Raw genomic sequence first — 19,543 nt, 5'->3', positions numbered from 1 at the left:
CAGACCCCCACAACCACCGGCCAGGGTTGTGGGGATGAGGCCCTTGTCCTCATCAACATGGGGACAAGGTGTTTTGGGGGCTACCCCAAAGCACCCTCCCAATGTTGAGGGCATGTGGCCTGGTACGGTTCAGGAGGGAGGGGGGGCCGCACTCTCGTCCCCCCTCTTTTCCTGCGGCCTGCCAGGTTGCGTGCTCGGATAAGGGTCTGGTATGGATTTTTGGGGGGACCCCACGCCTTTTTTTTTTTTTTTTGGCGCGGGGTTCCCCTTAAAATCCATACCAGACCTGAAGGGGAATTTAGAGGGAACCCCACGTCATTTTTTTTTTTTTTAAATTTTGGCCGGGGTTCCCCTTAATATCCATACCAGACCTGAAGGGCCTGGTATGGAATTTAGGGGGAACCCCACGTCATTTTTTTTTTTAAATTTTGGCCGGGGTTCCCCTTAATATCCATACCAGACCTGAAGGGCCTGGTATGGAATTTAGGGGGACTCCCACGTCATTTTTTTTTTTTAATTTTGGTTCGGGGTTCCCCTTTGGGGAATTCCCATGCCGTTTTTATCAATGAACTTCTATGTGTATTGTCGGCAATGCAATAGCCGCGAGTAGTTTTAAATGAGTTTTTTCCTTCAAAATGTCATTTTGCTGTCAGACTGTTCTAAACACAGGAAACATGCCCCTTTACAGGCACACTATAGACACCCCCCAGGTACGAAATTTAAAGGGATATTACACTTTTATTGATTGACTTTAAGCATTATTAAAATCACTGCTCCTGAAAAAACGGCCGTTTTTAAAACTTTTTTTTGCATTGATCCATGTCCCCTGGGGCAGGACCCAGGTCCCCAAACACTTTTTATGACAATAACTTTCATATAAGCCTTTAAAATTAGCACTTTTGATTATTCATGTTCGTGTCCCATAGACTTTAACGGTGTTCGCATGTTCGAACAAACTTTTTTCCTGTTCGCATGTTCTGGTGCGAACCGAACAGGGGGGTGTTCGGCTCATCCCTAATCAGCAAACCTCTGGCTTTCATCTGCTTTGCAATTCAACCAGGAGTCCTGCATCTAGCCAAGCTTGCTCTGTATGATCCTGCGAGTGTTGTTAAAGGCATTTTCCTTAGCTGTTGACGACTGGTCATTCTGGTTAGCACAGTGAAGATGATGCTTTTCAGCAAGTAGGGCCTTGCTCTCTTCATTGTTTTCATCAAACAAATACTGCTGTTTCCTGTGTGAGAATCCAAGAACCTTTAGTGCAGAAGAGTGCACAATATCCCGGAAGCATTCCCAGTCCTTTTTTAGCATTTTTATCTCTGCAGCTCTGAGAGTTGGTCATCAAGATCTTCTGCTAATGTGTTATGACTCCTCAGTTTACTGACGTTGATCCTTTTTGTGACAGACCTACCCAGAACAGAGGCTTTTGGTGAGGACTGAATGCAAGCCTCTTGCCTACCGACTATGGGCCCTGGCATTTGAGGTATCTACAAGCATTCAGGAATATACTCTGTTATGTAATGCAAAAGGACATTATTAAGGAGGTCATAATGGTCTCTGCCTGCTTGGGACTCATATAGCAGATGTATGTGAAAGGAATGCCGATTAATGAGATCTGGAAAGCCCTGGGTCTCCTGTTGTCTACTTCTAAGAGTATTTCACCCATTGTTGTTTGTGCTAATTAACCTTGCTTTTGTATAGAGGAGTTCTGTGTTGATTTATGATAATGTTGATTGTGTCTTCTAAGCTAAAAGATGGCAAGTCTATCCTAAAGGTCATGTCTATTAGTCACCTAGGCTGTCTAAAAGATTAGATAATTAGCTCATGTTAATTAGGTTTCTGGTTACAATTTGTATTGTCAACAAGCTGTATAAATATGTGTGAAATCTCAAAGAAAAGGCATTCCTGATGTACTCTTATGCCCCGTACACACGGTCGGACTTTGTTCGGACATTCCGACAACAAAATCCTAGGATTTTTTCCAACGGATGTTGGCTCAAACTTGTCTTGCATACACACGGTCACACAAAGTTGTCGGAAAATCCGATCATTCTGAACGCGGTGACTTAAAACACGTACGTCGGGACTATAAACGGGGCAGTGGCCAATAGCTTTCATCTCTTTATTTATTCTGAGCATGTGTGGCACTTTGTCCGTCAGATTTGTGTACACACGATCGGAATTTCCAACAACTGATTTTGTTGTCGGAAAATTTTATATCCTGCTCTCAAACTTTGTGTGTCGGAAAATCCGATGGAAAATGTGTAATGGAGCCTACACACGGTCGGAATTTCCAACAACAAGGTCCTATCACACATTTTCCGTCGGAAAATCGGACCGTGTGTACAGGGCATAAGGCTGGTGGAGTCTGATGTTTTACCCTACACTGAGCTACGACTAGTGAATGGTGAAATCGGTCTTGGATTGTGTGGTACCGGACAGAGGAAGCATTTACGGTGGACATCTTGAGTACGGGGTCCCTCATACTTTTCATCACAGCTTTATTTCCCTATGGATGCCTCTTGGGCCTGATGTGAAAGCTTAATTTGGAGATGATGTGTCTGTGGTCAGTCCAGCAGTCAGCACTCAGCATGGCCTTGGTTACCCTTACATCCTGTCTTCTTTCCTCCGCACGATGGCATAATCAATGAGATGCCAGTGTTTGGAACGTGGGTGCATCCAGGCCGTCTTTTTGCAATTAAGCAGGTGGAAGATGGTGATCAGATCATGAGCCACACATGTCTTTAATAGTAATAGACCATTTTATTAAGTGGTAGAACCTCTGCGCTACTAAATAAACGTGCTAAAAAAATCAAACGAGTGCAAAATCATGAAAGTGATGCTGCAAAATCAATAGTGCTCACTGAATCACCATAAGAATAAATGTTGTAAATAAGATTTCGCGCAAATACATAAAGTGAATAATAATTAATAAGTGTTGGCTGATAAGCCACGTGAATAATATACAACCAATAAAAACAATATTCAAAGTGTCCAATAGTGGTAACAATAAAGAGTGAAGGCTTCTAATTTCCAGTTAGACAATGCAGTGATAAATCAGCTGGATGATAGGCTTCCACATATACTCAGTGGTCAAATAAATTCCTTCCCTTTATAAAAGGTCTCCCATTGCCCTTACCTTAAAGGGCTTAAGATAAAGCCTTAGTGTAGATAGAAGGTGATGGTCTAGGAGTAGTTGGGAGGTATCCACTAGTTGTGGTTCCTGGTGAGTAGATGCTTTAGCCGCTTCTGGTTAAGGGCAATTCAGGATCATGGGCTCCAGTCCAACCGAGTGGGGAAAAAAGGAACAAGGGGGCTCCCAATGGTGTAGTTCGTTTATAAAATGTTTTATTAAATCAAAAAGGAAAACACTTTCCAAACGGTGACTAAAAACATCCACACTGTGGATACAGTGTGGGGCGGTGACAAGCAAAGATGGCGGCGGAACGCCGTCACCTGGTGCAAAGCTTCCGGTTCACACTAACAGCACTTCTGGGTCAAAGCAGTGTGTAGTGTTGTATGCGATGGCTAACGGGATCCTACGCGTCCCTGATGAAGTCATGAGGTCACGTGACGCAACGCGTAGGATCCCGTTAGCCATCGCATACAACACCACACACTGCTTTGACCCAGAAGTGCTGTTAGTGTGAACCGGAAGCTTTGCACCAGGTGACGGCGTTCCGCCGCCATCTTTGCTTGTCACCGCCCCACACTGTATCCACAGTGTGGATGTTTTTAGTCACCGTTTGGAAAGTGTTTTCCTTTTTGATTTAATAAAAAATTTTATAAACGAACTACACCATTGGGAGCCCCCTTGTTCCTTTTTTCCCCACTCGGTTGGACTGGAGCCCATTGTCAGGGTACTCACCAGGGCCGAGGTGCTGAGAGCGGCTCCCCTTGCAGCTGAGTGCGCTATACCCCTGGAGGTGGCACAGAGGGTATCGGGCACAGAGAGGCACGGGTCGCCAGGCACTAGTAGGAGCCTGCGTGTTGAACTTCTGTCTGGTAGTAGTCCGTGCAGGGTACACCCGGACGGTGATCAGCAGAGGAATCAGACTGGGGCTCCAACACCTTGGACCTGAAGTAGATAACTGGAACAAGTATGTAGAGAAGCCAGGGGGTCAAACACAGCAAGCCGGTAGGAAGGAAGTCCGTTTAAACAAGCCAAGGTCATACACAGGAATCAATCAATAAGAGAGTCCAAGACAGGCCGGGGGTCAAACACTGGAGCAGGCAGTAGCGAAGTCTTTAAAGAGAAGCTGGGGGTCAAACGCTGGAGCAGACTGAAGAGGAATCCGTTAAGCAAGCCGAGGTCAAGGTGCAGGAGAAGTTCAAGGATGGTCAAGGAAATCTGGGTCACAACAGGCAGGAGTCAATAGTAGAACAAGGAACAGGAACACAGAAGCTGAAATGACAAACCAGCAATAAGCCAGAGAGCTGGGCTGCCTTTTATAGGGCTAATAGGGGAACCCACGTGTGCGGCAGCCTCCGGATGCCCAACCTGGCTAATATCCCTGGGTGTCGTCTGTGAAAATTCTGAACCAAACGAGGTGCGTGTATATTACTGGCAGGTTCCCAGAAGTTATCTTCCGGTGGGTACCCTTTCCATTTCACCAGATACTGAGTCTGCCTACCCCTCTTTCTACAGTCCATAATTGCTTCCACCTCAAATTCTTCTTCACCCTCTATCTCCACTGGTGGAGGTGGAGGTTCCTCCCTTCCTGAAAAAGAATTGGGAACTACTGGTTTTAGTAGGGATGCATGGAACACTGGATGGATTCTAAGAGTACTGGGTAAGGTTAGTTCGAAGGCCACAGGATTAATTACCCTTTTTACTTCAAAAGGACCAATGAATTTTGGGCCAAGTTTACGTGAGGGACAGGGTAATCTAAGATTGACAGCAGATAGCCAAACCTTATCCCCAACCTTAAATTCCGGATTGTTTCTTCTCCCTTTGTTGTAATATTCCTTATAGCTGTCTTGAGCTTCCTTCATGGCCTTTTGGGTCTGTAAAAAATTAGATTGGATGAGATTTACTCGATCTTGAACTGCGGGGGTTGTGACTTCTGGAATGGAGTTTGGCAGAAAAGAGGGGTGGAACCTATAGTTGGCCCAAAAAGGCGTCTGATTGGTGGCAGAGTGTGTGGCATTATTATAGGTGAACTCCGCACAGGGGAGAAGGGTTGACCAATTATCCTGAGAGCTAGAGCAGAAACAACGGAGATATTGCTCCAAGGTCTGATTTGTCCTTTCTGTTTGGCCGTTGCTTTGGGGATGGTATGCTGAGGAAAAGGAGGTTTTGATTTCCAGGGATTTACAAAGGTCTTTCCAGAATTTTGAGGTAAATTGAATTCCTCTATCAGAGGTGATGTTGTGGGGAACGCCATGGAGTCTTATTATTTCTTTAATAAAAACATTTGCTGTAGCCAAAGCAGAAGGGGTACCAATCATCGGTAGAAAGTGTGCCATCTTTGAGAGGCGATCCACCACTACTAAGATGGTGGAAAAATTTTCAGAGGGAGGTAGATCAACAATGAAGTCCAAAGAAACCTCACTCCAAGGTCTTTCAGGGATAGATAGGGAAGAATTAAATAAAAGAAACTGGAATGTGACCCACATACACCCAAACATAGAAGAACAGAGACTCACCACCATCCCTGGGACATTATAAAAGCATTAAAAGAAACAATTTATGGGACTTTAAATGAGGTGTATGTCTCTGCAAATATGGAATGTCAACTTATTGGTAGTAACCAATCCCCTAAGGGTAGTCCCTATAATGAACAAAACCAAATATTTCTTGTGTACAATATAGGCACGATATAGACATATTCAATGCACAATAGTCACATATTTAATATTTATACATAGAAGGACATGATTGGTACAGACAACAATAATGAAGAATAATGTACAAAATTGGTAATAATAAATAATTATAAACAACATGGTAAAATTAATTCATAATGTTGAAACACGCTGTAAACCTGGCACCCTTGAGTATGGACTCAACGCGTTTCATGGCGTTTAAAGCCAATCATCAGGAGTAGGATGCTAAAAAATAAGTAAAAATGGAAAATAATTAAGTAATTTTACCTACGTCAGATACCTATATAATGTATTAGGCTCTCTAGTTAGAATAAAGAAAGATAATGATAGTACTAACCTGTAGGGTATCCAATGGGTATATACCCATTGCTACTAAATTAGGATGAACATAGCCTAGATATGTTTGTCTCCCCCGGGGTTGAGGCGGGGAAATTCAGTCCAGTACACTCCCTCCATCCTGGCACCCAGATGGACAAGCAGGCTAGGTGGGGGGTGGAGGGACCAGCCAGCCAAGGATAGGAGGATAGACCATACATAGGGAAATAAGGGGCCCAGGATCAGGTATACTGACTATATAATGGGCATATCCAGGAATGGAGTGTCCATAGGAGTCCTATAATGCATAAAAAAGGGGGCTAAGTAGATGTAATTTCATGTATTAAATAAATATATATACAAAAAGGAGTAAGTGTCAAGTCCTGGAGAAGCCTTTACATACCTGGGTCAAAATGGAGATGAATATAATTGTCACAACCAGGTGGTAATGATATGTGAATGGCGCAAAGCTCCCTCCCGGCTGAAATACCCGCCAAGAAGGGCGGGACCCCGCCAACGTCATGCGTGCATGCTGAGCGGCGAGGAGGAGAGATACGCTCCGTGGTCGCCGCAGCGTGAGAAGACAAGCATACACGCCCCTCGATCGGCACGCAAAAGAGGGCCGTGCGAGAGGGTGTGCGAGCATGACGTCGAGGTGCAGAGGTCAACCCCTACCCCGTCACATAAGGGGCGGGCGAGGGGGAGGAACTAGGCACCTCGCAACCCCGGAGCGAGACCCCAAAACCCGTGGCTATGGACATCAAACTAGGGGAAATAAGACAAACTAGTATAAACCCCTAGAAGGAGAGCCTAAAACTAATAAGAACAAAGATGATTGTATGGACATAGGAATTGAATATGGATAGTCTTGCTGGAAAATTTATAATAATATCATAATATAATGAAATATATATTATGTTAGAACTATAATAAGGTCTATGGATATGTATGGATAATGGATATAACTGAAAATAATATGTTGGGCATAGGGGGTCACATCAGGAAATGGGTGTCTTCCACCCTAAATATATTTGAAAAGAATTAAATAAAAGAAACTGGAATGTGACCCACATACACCCAAACATAGAAGAACAGAGACTCACCTCCATCCCTGGGACATTATAAAAGCATTAAAAGAAACAATTTATGGGACTTTAAATGAGGTGTATGTCTCTGCAAATATGGAATGTCAACTTATTGGTAGTAATCAATCCCCTAAGGGTAGTCCCTATAATGAACAAAACCAAATATTTCTTGTGTACAATATAGGCACGATATAGACATATTCAATGCACAATAGTCACATATTTAATATTTATACATAGAAGGACATGATTGGTACAGACAACAATAATGAAGAATAATGTACAAAATTGGTAATAATAAATAATTATAAACAACATGGTAAAATTAATTCATAATGTTGAAACACGCTGTAAACCTGGCACCCTTGAGTATGGACTCAACGCGTTTCATGGCGTTTAAAGCCAATCATCAGGAGTAGGATGCTAAAAAATAAGTAAAAATGGAAAATAATTAAGTAATTTTACCTACGTCAGATACCTATATAATGTATTAGGCTCTCTAGTTAGAATAAAGAAAGGTAATGATAGTACTAACCTGTAGGGTATCCAATGGGTATATACCCATTGCTACTGAATTAGGATGAACATAGCCTAGATATGTTTGTCTCCCCCGGGGTTGAGGCGGGGAAATTCAGTCCAGTACACTCCCTCCATCCTGGCGCCCAGATGGACAAGCAGGCTAGGTGGGGGGTGGAGGGACCAGCCAGCCAAGGATAGGAGGATAGACCATACATAGGGAAATAAGGGGCCCAGGATCAGGTATACTGACTATATAATGGGCATATCCAGGAATGGAGTGTCCATAGGAATCCTATAATGCATAAAAAAGGGGGCTAAGTAGATGTAATTTCATGTATTAAATAAATATATATACAAAAAGGAGTAAGTGTTAAGTCCTGGAAAAGCCCTTACATACCTGGGTCAAAATGGAGATGAATATAATTGTCACAACCAGGTGGTAATGATATGTGAATGGCGCAAAGCTCCCTCCCGGCTGAAATACCCGCCAAGAAGGGCGGGACCCCGCCAACGTCATGCGTGCACGCTGAGCGGCGAGGAGGAGAGATACGCTCCGTGGTCGCCGCAGCGTGAGAAGACAAGCATACACGCCCCTCGATCGGCACGCAAAAGAGGGCCGTGCGAGAGGGTGTGCGAGCATGACGTCGAGGTGCAGAGGTCAACCCCTACCCCGTCACATAGGGGGCGGGCGAGGGGGAGGAACTAGGCACCTCGCAACCCCGGAGCGAGACCCCAAAACCCGTGGCTATGGACATCAAACTAGGGGAAATAAGACAAACTAGTATAAACCCCTAGAAGGAGAGCCTAAAACTAATAAGAACAAAGATGATTGTATGGACATAGGAATTGAATATGGATAGTCTTGCTGGAAAATTTATAATAATATCATAATATAATGAAATATATCCTATGTTAGAACTATAATAAGGTCTATGGATATGTATGGATAATGGATATAACTGAAAATAATATGTTGGGCATAGGGGGTCACATCAGGAAATGGGTGTCTTCCACCCTAAATATATTTGAAAAGAATTAAATAAAAGAAACTGGAATGTGACCCACATACACCCAAACATAGAAGAACAGAGACTCACCTCCATCCCTGGGACATTATAAAAGCATTAAAAGAAACAATTTATGGGACTTTAAATGAGGTGTATGTCTCTGCAAATATGGAATGTCAACTTATTGGTAGTAACCAATCCCCTAAGGGTAGTCCCTATAATGAACAAAACCAAATATTTCTTGTGTACAATATAGGCACGATATAGACATATTCAATGCACAATAGTCACATATTTAATATTTATACATAGAAGGACATGATTGGTACAGACAACAATAATGAAGAATAATGTACAAAATTGGTAATAATAAATAATTATAAACAACATGGTAAAATTAATTCATAATGTTGAAACACGCTGTAAACCTGGCACCCTTGAGTATGGACTCAACGCGTTTCATGGCGTTTAAAGCCAATCATCAGGAGTAGGATGCTAAAAAATAAGTAAAAATGGAAAATAATTAAGTAATTTTACCTACGTCAGATACCTATATAATGTATTAGGCTCTCTAGTTAGAATAAAGAAAGGTAATGAGATAGGGATAGATAGGGGTCTAAGGAGGCCCCAAGCTTTAGTGTTTGACCCTTTGCTGCGTTGGCAGGTAATGCAGGATTGAACTTACTTTTTACAGTCTTGCCTCCAACCTGGCCACCAGAAAGAGCAGTGAACTAATTCAGAAGTCTTCCGTACTCCGAAATGTCCTGCCATTTTGTGATCATGGAAAGTCTGTAAAATTCTAAGCCTTACAGAGGAGGGGACAAAAACCTTGTCCTGGGCCCACAGCAAACCATCTCTTTTTTCTAAGGAGGATATCTCGGATTCCGTGCATTGCCTAGAGGCCTGTTCAATAGCAGATTGAAGGTTAGGTTGAATGAGATGAAGAAAATTGTGAGAGGATAGGATGGTTTCAGGTTCTGTTGACTCATTGGCCTCTGGAAACATACGGGAAAGTGCGTCCGCCTTCCCATTTTTTGACCCAGGTCGATAGGAGATATGGAAATTGAACCTGGAGAAGAATAATGCCCATCGGGCTTGTCGGGGCCTAAGACGTTTGGCTGTTCGGAGATACTCCAGGTTCTTGTGGTCCGTGAAGATCATGATGGGCTGGGACGCACCCTCCAGTAAGTATCTCCATTCCTCAAGGGCAGTTTTTATGGCTAATAATTCCCGGTCACCAACATTATAATTTTTCTCTGGAGGACTTAGTTTGCGGGAGGCAAAGGCTACTGGATGGAGAAGTGCCTTAATACCACTTCTCTGAGACAAGATGGCTCCTGTGGCGGATTCTGGGGCATCAACTTCAAGTACATAAGGTAGAGTGGGATCCGGATGCTGAAGTATGGGAGCTGACGTGAATAGATTCTTTAGTTTGGCAAAGGCATCTTGAGCTTCCTGGGACCATCGGAATTTGATTTGTTGATGAGTTAATTGAGTGATGGGAGAGATAATTGAGGAGAACCCCCTAATAAACCTGCGATAAAAATTGGCAAAGCCGATAAATCGCTGGACTCCTTTTTTGTCTGAGGGGGCCGGCCACTCCTGGATGGCTTTAACTTTTTGTGGATCCATGGCTACCCCTTCAGTAGTGATGATGAAGCCAAGGAACTGGATGGTAGTCTTTTCAAATTCACACTTCTCTCCTTTTAGGAACAGGCCGTGTTTTCTGAGAACTGAGAGGACTTTCTTGACATGGTCTCGATGTAATTCTAAAGTGGTAGAGAAAATCAAAATATCGTCAAGATAGACAATGACAAAGTTATCTAGGAATTCCCGGAAAATATCATTGACTAGATGCTGGAATGTAGCTGGGGCATTACAGAGCCCAAACGGCATCACCAGATACTCAAAGTGACCGAATCTGGACCTGAAGGCTGTCTTCCATTCGTCCCCAGCATGTATCCGAACAAGATTGTATGCCCCTCGTAAATCCAATTTGGTAAATATTTGGGCAGATCGAAACCGCTGGAACAGTTCAGGAATGAGGGGAAGTGGGTATCGATTTTTGATGGTGATTTTATTAAGTTCTCTATAGTCTATGCATGGTCTGAGAGATCCATCCTTTTTCTCGACAAAAAATATACCAGCCCCTGCTGGGGAGGAAGAAGGACGAATAAACCCTTTTTCAAGGTTTTCATCAATGTAGAAGCGGAGAGCTTCCAACTCAGTCTCCGACAAGGGAAAAATTCGGCCAAACGGAATCTCGGAGCCGGGCAACAGATCGATGGGGCAATCATAATGCCGATGAGGTGGTAAACTATCGGCCTTCTTTTTATCAAAAACGTCCAGGAATTTGTGATATGCTGCAGGGACATGTGTAAGCGTATCTGGCACTGGTTGTACGGTCAAACAGGGGACAGTCTTATTGGAGGTTGGCACAAAACAATGCTGGGAGCAGTATGCTGAAGAGAAGAGAATTTCTTTTTTACTCCAAAGGATCTGAGGGTCGTGTGCCATTAGCCACGGGAACCCCAAGATAATGGGAAACATGGGTGAGTTGATGATGTTGAAGCAAAGAAATTCCTGATGACCAGAGTCTGTAGAGACAAGAATGGGCTTGGTTTCTTGAGTGATGAGTCCTGAGTTGGGTAGAGACCCGTCTGCCAGGTAAATCTGAAGGAGCTGTTTTTTATCTTGAAGAGGGATGTGCAGACTTTGGGCAAGAGATGCATCCAGGAAACAGCTGCATGCTCCGGAGTCAACGATAGCCAGCAGTCGAATTCCCTCTTCCGCCACCTGTAATGAGACCGGTAGGATAAGGTGAGACTGGGTTGAGTCAGCAACTTGAAAGTTCATAGCATGCCGTAAGCGGTACTTACTGGGTCTCACAGGGCAGTTACGAAGGAAATGGCCAGCTTCTCCGCAGTAGAGGCAAAGATTGGCTTGACGCCGTCGCAGTCTCTCATCAGGAGTGAGTGGGGACCGGACCAGTCCCAGTTGCATGGGCTCACTGTCAGCAGAAGCTGAGGGACCCGCGATAGGCACAGGAACTGGAGGAACCCGGGGTAACATCCAGGTAGGCCGGGAAGACTGGAAGCGTTCAGAGCGACGCTCCCGCAGGCGTCTGTCGAGCTTAGTGGCGAGTTGGATCAGATCTTCCAAAGAGTCAGGGGTATCCACTCGTGCCAATTCGTCTTTAAGTGTTTCGGAGAGGCCCTGACGGTACTGGTATTTAAGGGCGGCCTCATTCCAGGTGGTGTCTCCAGACCATTTACGAAATTCCACGGTGTAATCCTCTACTGGTCTTTTTCCTTGGGTAAGGGTGTGCAGAATGGATTCAGCAGTAGCTGTGCGTTGCGGGTCATCATATAACTGAGCCATAGCAACAAAGAAAGCTTCAACTGAGTCTAATAAAGGACTCTTCTGTTCAAGAAGATTATGAGCCCAAGATTGTGGTTCTTCAGATAGTAGTGAAATAACGAATCCCACTTTTATGGATTCTGCATGGAAAGTCCTGGGTTGAAGAGCTAGATACAGTAGGCAAGCATTTTTGAAAGCTCTAAATTTCTTCCGGTTTCCAGAAAAATGTTCCAGAGTGGGGACTCTGGGTTCAGGGAGAGTCGTTACAACTGAAGATGCTGGGGTGACTTGACCTTGGGGAGAGGCCACCCCGCTGGCTGAGGCTGCATCTAAAGGAGCTGGAGCAGACATCGGGTGCTGGAGACAGCCCTCAATTTGAAAGTAGCCATCTTGGAGTCTTTGGACAGCCTGAGTAAGAGCTGTCACCTGCTGGCAGAGTGCCTCAAGGGGAGAACCAGCTCTGTCGGCCTCTGACATGGCTGGTTTGTACTGTCAGGGTACTCACCAGGGCCGAGATGCTGAGAGCGGCTCCCTTTGCAGCTGAGTGCGCTATACCCCTGGAGGTGGCACAGAGGGTATCGGGCACAGAGAGGCACGGGTCGCCAGGCACTAGTAGGAGCCTGCGTGTTGAACTTCTGTCTGGTAGTAGTCCGTGCAGGGTACACCCGGACGGTGATCAGCAGAGGAATCAGACTGGGGCTCCAACACCTTGGACCTGAAGTAGATAACTGGAACAAGTATGTAGAGAAGCCAGGGGGTCAAACACAGCAAGCCGGTAGGAAGGAAGTCCGTTTAAACAAGCCAAGGTCATACACAGGAATCAATCAATAGGAGAGTCCAAGACAGGCCGGGGGTCAAACACTGGAGCAGGCAGTAGCGAAGTCTTTAAAGAGAAGCCGGGGGTCAAACACTGGAGCAGACTGAAGAGGAATCCGTTAAGCAAGCCGAGGTCAAGGTGCAGGAGAAGTTCAAGGATGGTCAAGGAAATCCGGGTCACAACAGGCAGGAGTCAATAGTAGAACAAGGAACAGGAACACAGAAGCTGAAATGACAAACCAGCAATAAGCCAGAGAGCTGGGCTGCCTTTTATAGGGCTAATAGGGGAACCCACGTGTGCGACTAAGATGCGTACGTGCGTACGTGCTTACGCCGTTTCGCCGTCCGCTGACTTGCACGTCTATGTGCGCCGTTACGCCGTGACGCGGTCTGCTGAATCGCGTACCCGCATACGCCTATTAGCCATTCTGCCACGCAGGCGTACAGGGAAATGCCGGTACTGGCAAACAAAGTTTCTGTTATTCCTCTGACACCCATGATCCTGAATTGCCCTTAACCAGAAGCGGCTAAAGCATCTACTCACCAGGAACCACAACTAGTGGATACCTCCCAACTACTCCTAGACCATCACCTTCTATCTACACTAAGGCTTTATCTTAAGCCCTTTAAGGTAAGGGCAATGGGAGACCTTTTATAAAGGGAAGGAATTTATTTGACCACTGAGTATATGTGGAAGCCTATCATCCAGCTGATTTATCACTGCATTATCTAACTGGAAATTAGAAGCCTTCACTCTTTATTGTTACCACTATTGGACACTTTGAATATTGTTTTTATTGGTTGTATATTATTCTCGTGGCTTATCAGCCAACACTTATTAATTATTATTCACTTTATGTGTTTGCGCGAAATCTTATTTACAACAGTAATAGACCATTGCTGTTACATTTGCCAATTCCATTATTTCCAGTGACACCACCCCAGGCAGAGTGATCAGACCTCATTCTTACATATAGTGGAGGTAGTAATGCTAAATCTTTCAATTCCTATTGCAGCTGGAGGATAGGTTCAAGCAAACACCCATTTAGTTGGGCCATTTGCCATTTCTTAAGGGGATTTTCCTAGGTGACCTGAGAGAATGTTGTGGCCATTTCTCTCCTTTCTGCCATCATGTGACAAACTACTGACCATGTTGGATTTTTGGAGTGGATAAGGCATATATTGTGGCAGAACAATGGAATAACCAGCAGAGATACAGTCTGTAGTTGTCCTGCCAGTAGAAGTTCTGATATAAGGAATTCTCATAACCACATATATCTCGAATTATCTACATGCAGTTTTTTTGCTGATTCTATGGACATCCTTGTTGTTCCTTCACTGACTGGCTCCTCTCCTGAGGAAGTGGGAAATATAGTCCATAAAACTGTGTACATTGAGCATTCTTAGAAATCTAAGTATAAATCTGAAATATGTCATACCATGCAGGAGGAATATTTTTGGTTTCACAAAAAATTGGTTTCATCAAAACTTTTACGGAGAACAAATAAACTTATGTAGCACTAACTCTCGGTGGAGCTGCTGGTTAAAGCGGGCTTGTTACCTTCATTCTCCTTCCCTCTGTTTTACCGGCACTGGGTCTAGGGGTTCCGTTGAGTTTACCTCTGGACGACACACGCACCAACACTTGAGTACGTTTTCAATGCTTTATTGAACAATTTACTAAGGAAATAGCAGGAAAGAGGCAGAAGGGAAAATGCAGAAGAAACTCAAATATCTTCTCATAAGGTTCTTGACAAATGTCCTGGTAGGATTTAGATATTATAATAGAATGCACTCCCCTCGTGGGACACACTCCTTGCTCGCCTGGATAGGCCTCTCTCACTTGCCTAGCAGCCAGTACGTAGCACGAACAAAAGTCTCTGCCACAGACTTGTTTGGGATAAACCGGTACGATCCTCTGCCACAGGATGTATTGGTCTTTTTCTGCAATGAACGTCAGTCACAGTGCTTGAACCTTTAAGCCAACCCGGCAACACTATGCTGTATAGTTACTTTTAGGATACGTCCTCCAACCGAGTCACCAGGCCCCTCTCCAGACCAGCACGCTGCGTGATCCTTCCATGATGGGTCCTCCCCTGGGATCTCCTCAGTTGTCCAGCTTCCTCCCTTTGGACAGACAGCTCAGGACCATTCATCGGCTGCTGTGGCAGGCCCCAGACAAGCTTCTGGGCCCACCCCTGTGCCTCAGCGGCGTGGGCCTCCGAAACGGAGGACCACGAGATTGCTCTCTAATGCATACATGGTGGCTTAAAACGAACCCCTCAATATGGCGTCTGTCCCATACATACCGTCGCCCAAAATGCAACTCGGAGGACCACCTCCACCTAGTTGTCTCCGGGACAGAAGAGCATCCATACGCTTTGACACGTTGCCTTTCCAACACTGACCAGTAATAACAGCGACACCCACCGGTCAGTCTGGAAACACATACAACGTCAGCCAAGCTGGAACAGAGGAAAACTTAACCTATTTAGCGAACAAGTTACTAAATTTACCTAACATATGGTAGATCGCAAATCTACCAGCGCTACACTTACAACATTTATTACAGTATATTATTTTTGTGTATTAGTACCTAAAAAGTCCCACGTTACTGTAACAAGCCCCTGCTCGCTCGGTTCCACTCTCCACCCTCCCGGCACTCCTCTGCGGCTATAGAATCAGATTGCAGATCGCAACATCTGATGGTTCGGTCATCCGATGCTCCGGGACTAGAACTACAGCTATGTGCCGTAGTGTGTAGCTCAGAACAAACACCAGGCAGGCTGTATGTAAGTTCAAACAGGAATCTCTTTTATTGAAAGGAATACAAGCTCTTTTATACAGTAACAGAGGAGGTGCATACATCCTGCTCATATTATTCTGAACATACATCGGTGACCAGAAACCTAATTAACATGGGCTAATTAACTAATCCCTTTAGACAGCCTAGATGACTCAGACATGACCTTTAGGCCAGACTGGCCATCTTGTAGCTGAGAAAACCCAATCAACATTATCACAGAACTCTTCTTCACACAATAGCAGAGTTAATTAACACAAACAACAATGGGGATCTAATGACTCTTAGATCCCATACTAGACTTATTTACAATACACATTCTAGCAGGCAACAGACAGACAGGTGGCTGGAATTGACATCAGCATCTCCTAACAGTATTTGTCCCAGCATTATGAATCAGCCACTATTTCTAATATGGCAAATCCAGGGTCCCCAGAGTCTGTGTGTCCTGGGGGACCAGGACCCGAATCCACAGTAATACCACCACAAGGGTCCCCAGGCATACAGCTCACAAAGAGCACCGTTCCCCCAAATGCCAGGGCCCACAATTGATCGGCAAGAGGCTAGCATTCAGTCCCCTCCAAAAGTCTCTCTCCCGGCTAGGTCTGTCACAGTTGGTATATTGATATAACTCCTGATAGGGATGTTGGTACCTCTTGTATAAGACAGTCAGATGCCCTCCTGAGGTCTCAATCTCCTACAATAGAAAAAAACTGATCAGATTTGTGATGTTCAGAGCTATGAGGAGCCGAGAACTCATCTCTTTAGCATCTACCAGACAGAGAAATATTGGTTGAGTGTATTAACACATCAGGTTTATATATAAAGAAAATGAAATACAAGTCACACAATGCAGAATCTTCTTCCTCTTTTATTATTTTCTACAAATTCTCATTCTTCATCCACACAGACCAGACACCCCGACTGCAGCGATGTGTCCCCTCCATGTCCTCCTCCTGTGTCCCCTCCGTGTCCTCCTCCTGTGGGCTCTTCTCTGTCCAGGCACAGGTATGTAAGAACATTATAAAAAGGTGATGACAGAGTATTCTTTTCTTTTTTTCTTTGATTTTACTATTAATACTTGACCTTTTCCATTATTTGTACAGTATTTTAGAAGATGAAACATTCTCCTTAATCATTGATAGAAATTTAAATAACTCGGCCATGCTTTGTATCAGGGATGTAATGTGTCATTATAAAGCGGGCATGTTATAGAATAAAATGTGTACTTTGTATCTCCAGTCACATTCCTTCCATGAAAACTAACATTGGCCAAAACCAGATAAAACTCTGATTGATGAATGGAGGAGGATGGAAGGTGACAATGTTATACACAGATGGACAGTTGTATCCGCTCCTGCAGGGTGCTGCTCATTTCTTTAGTAGGAAAACTTTTACATTTGGAGCTCTACCATCCCCCGGCTATTCTGAGGATAGGACTAACAAACCTTCCTTTACATGGCTCCCCATCCATGGGGCTTTTAGATGGGACTTCAGTCCATGCAGATATTAGATGTTACATAGGACAAGAAAACATGTTTTTGAAGCAGACAGGTTTTTTCTTTTGGCGGGTGACAATTGGCAGATAACATTTATCATGATTAATGATGGATTTGCAATGCTGGATTTTTGTTTTTTTCTATTTGTTTAATAAAAGACTTGTCAAAAACTTCTATATACAGATTGCAGCCTGCGGAATGGTTCCCAGTGGTTAAAGTGTCTGCCACATTATCATTTCGTATTGCCACATTTCATAAAGACATATATATATATTCTTGCAGTTGAGGCGGTAAAAATAGATGAGCCGTGCTTTTATTACTCCCCAAACCACTCTCCATTAAGCTGCAAAGACAGGAATGGGACCATTTAAAGGGTAACTCCACTTTTGTTGAGAAAAGTACATTCCCCTCTGGGTAATCTACAGTATCTGACAAAAGTGAATACACCCCTCACATTTTTGTAAATCTTTTCATGTGACAACACTGAAGAAATTACACTTTGCTACAATGTAAAGTAGTGGGTGTACATCTTGTATAACAGTGTAAATTTTCTGTTGCAGATTCCTACCTTTTGTTATTCTGAAGAAATCCCTGTATGTTCCTCTGTGCCTCTGTTCTGAGTGGATCTAATGGGAGTGGTTTCATAATTATCCATAAGCTGTGCACCTGCACAGCACTAATGAGGAAATATGCAGGGCCTGCATCCCTTTAGACGTGTTCCTACTGGGTGTATCGCACCAAAAATGACATTTTTGTTGCAGGGGATGCCTGAAATCTGACTTGTATCTTAAGCAGACTTCTGGGAAAATTGGTGAGCCAATCACATAAGCAGGAAATTATGTTTCTGGGGAGTGGTCAGTACACACTCTGTTAAAATCACAAGATATCATAAAACATGCCCCAAAATGGGATCTAAACACTGTACCACAGATAAAACAATGATTCAAAGATGTATAATTAGAATGAGCAGCCACTTTCAGATAATAAAGTATTCAAACAAGCTACCAAATATAAATGAGAACATGTAAAGAGTAGCGCTAAAGGTAAACAGTTACCAGCAAAAACATTGAGTAACACATCAAAAGGTGATAATGTGCATAGTATATTTAGAGTCCATAAATCAAACTTGATAGGGTCAAATCTATGGGTCGACAGTTGATAACTTGATCCAGCACCCAACTATGTGATCAAACGTGCCTCCACTCCCCTGTTTCAATGTAAACTCACCAGAAAGAATTGCCTCACACTCTCGTGTTTTGGCAATCAGGCAGTTAATCACCACAGGATTCAGATGAGTTCTGTCAATTCACATTCCCCAGCGGGTAATATAGGAGAAATAAGACTCCAAATAGTGTGATATCATCAAATTAAACAAAGCATTTATTAATAAACATAGCACGATGGAAATATACTCACAAACAGGCAAAGTAAAGTTGCGTTCAGATGGTGGAGATGCCAGAGATATGTATCGTTACTCCCCCAATCTGATAGTTCAAAACACCCGGATTGTCACTTCCGGTGGTGTGTGAACGTCACTTCAGGTTGCCGTACAGCCACGTCCCAACGCGTTTCATCATACCGACTTTGTCCTGGGATGAAGTTGGTATGACGAAACGCATCTGAACATGGCAGTACGGCAATCATTGGTCGACCCATAGATATGACTATCAAGTTTGATTTATGGACTAAATATACTATGCACATTATCACTTTTTGGTGTGTTACTCAATGTTTTTGCTGGTAATTGATTACCTTTAGCACTACTGTTTACCTGTTCTCATATATATTTGGTAGCTTGTTTGAGTACACATTCTGTGTACAGAACAACTCCAGGTAGCCATAATGTATTGCATTTACAGAAAATTACAGTGGCTGCAGATTGAAAAGGAAAGGTAATTTTTAATAACATTCAATTATGATATGATTAGTGTCGTAATTGTATACTCTATATTATTTTTCCTTTTTTCGCTTTTTTTTTTCTCCACAAAAGTGGAGTAACCCTTGTGGTGGAGAGATTGGCTATACATAACCAATCTCACCCGCACTAACATGCGCCTCTTCACCATAATGGTATAATGCATCTCTAAATAACCCATGCCCCCCCTCTACCCCAGTAAACAACCATAATCACCATCTCAGCTCCATCGTTCCTTTATCTGCCCAGCAGGGCAGAGACTCTCAGCTTTTTATTCACACACAAACAGGAAGCCCCAAACAGGGTGTGACCTCACAGGATATGACCAAATAAGGATATGACAACACAGAAAATTTATGGCCCCAACAGCCAATCACTTCCTCCATGCAAAATGACAT

General features: G+C 43.8%; 1 protein-coding gene across 3 annotated transcripts in view; it reads left to right on the top strand.

Moving 5' to 3' along the window:
* The window catches only part of LOC141129495 (uncharacterized), a 260,900-nt gene that overhangs the window by 34,234 nt on the left and 207,123 nt on the right, over positions 1-19,543 (top strand). For all 3 annotated transcript variants that reach the window (XM_073617554.1, XM_073617553.1, XM_073617552.1), the window contains exon 2: positions 16,642-16,739. In XM_073617554.1, coding sequence (XP_073473655.1) covers positions 16,664-16,739 — 76 coding nt within the window. In that variant the 5' untranslated portion in view covers positions 16,642-16,663. The remainder of the gene's footprint in view (positions 1-16,641; positions 16,740-19,543) is intronic.

This window comes from Aquarana catesbeiana, linkage group LG02 (assembly GCF_042186555.1).
Source record: "Aquarana catesbeiana isolate 2022-GZ linkage group LG02, ASM4218655v1, whole genome shotgun sequence".
NCBI lineage: Eukaryota > Metazoa > Chordata > Amphibia > Anura > Ranidae > Aquarana > Aquarana catesbeiana.
The sequence above is the reverse complement of the archived record's forward strand: the minus strand, read 5'-3'. Positions and strand labels throughout refer to the sequence as shown.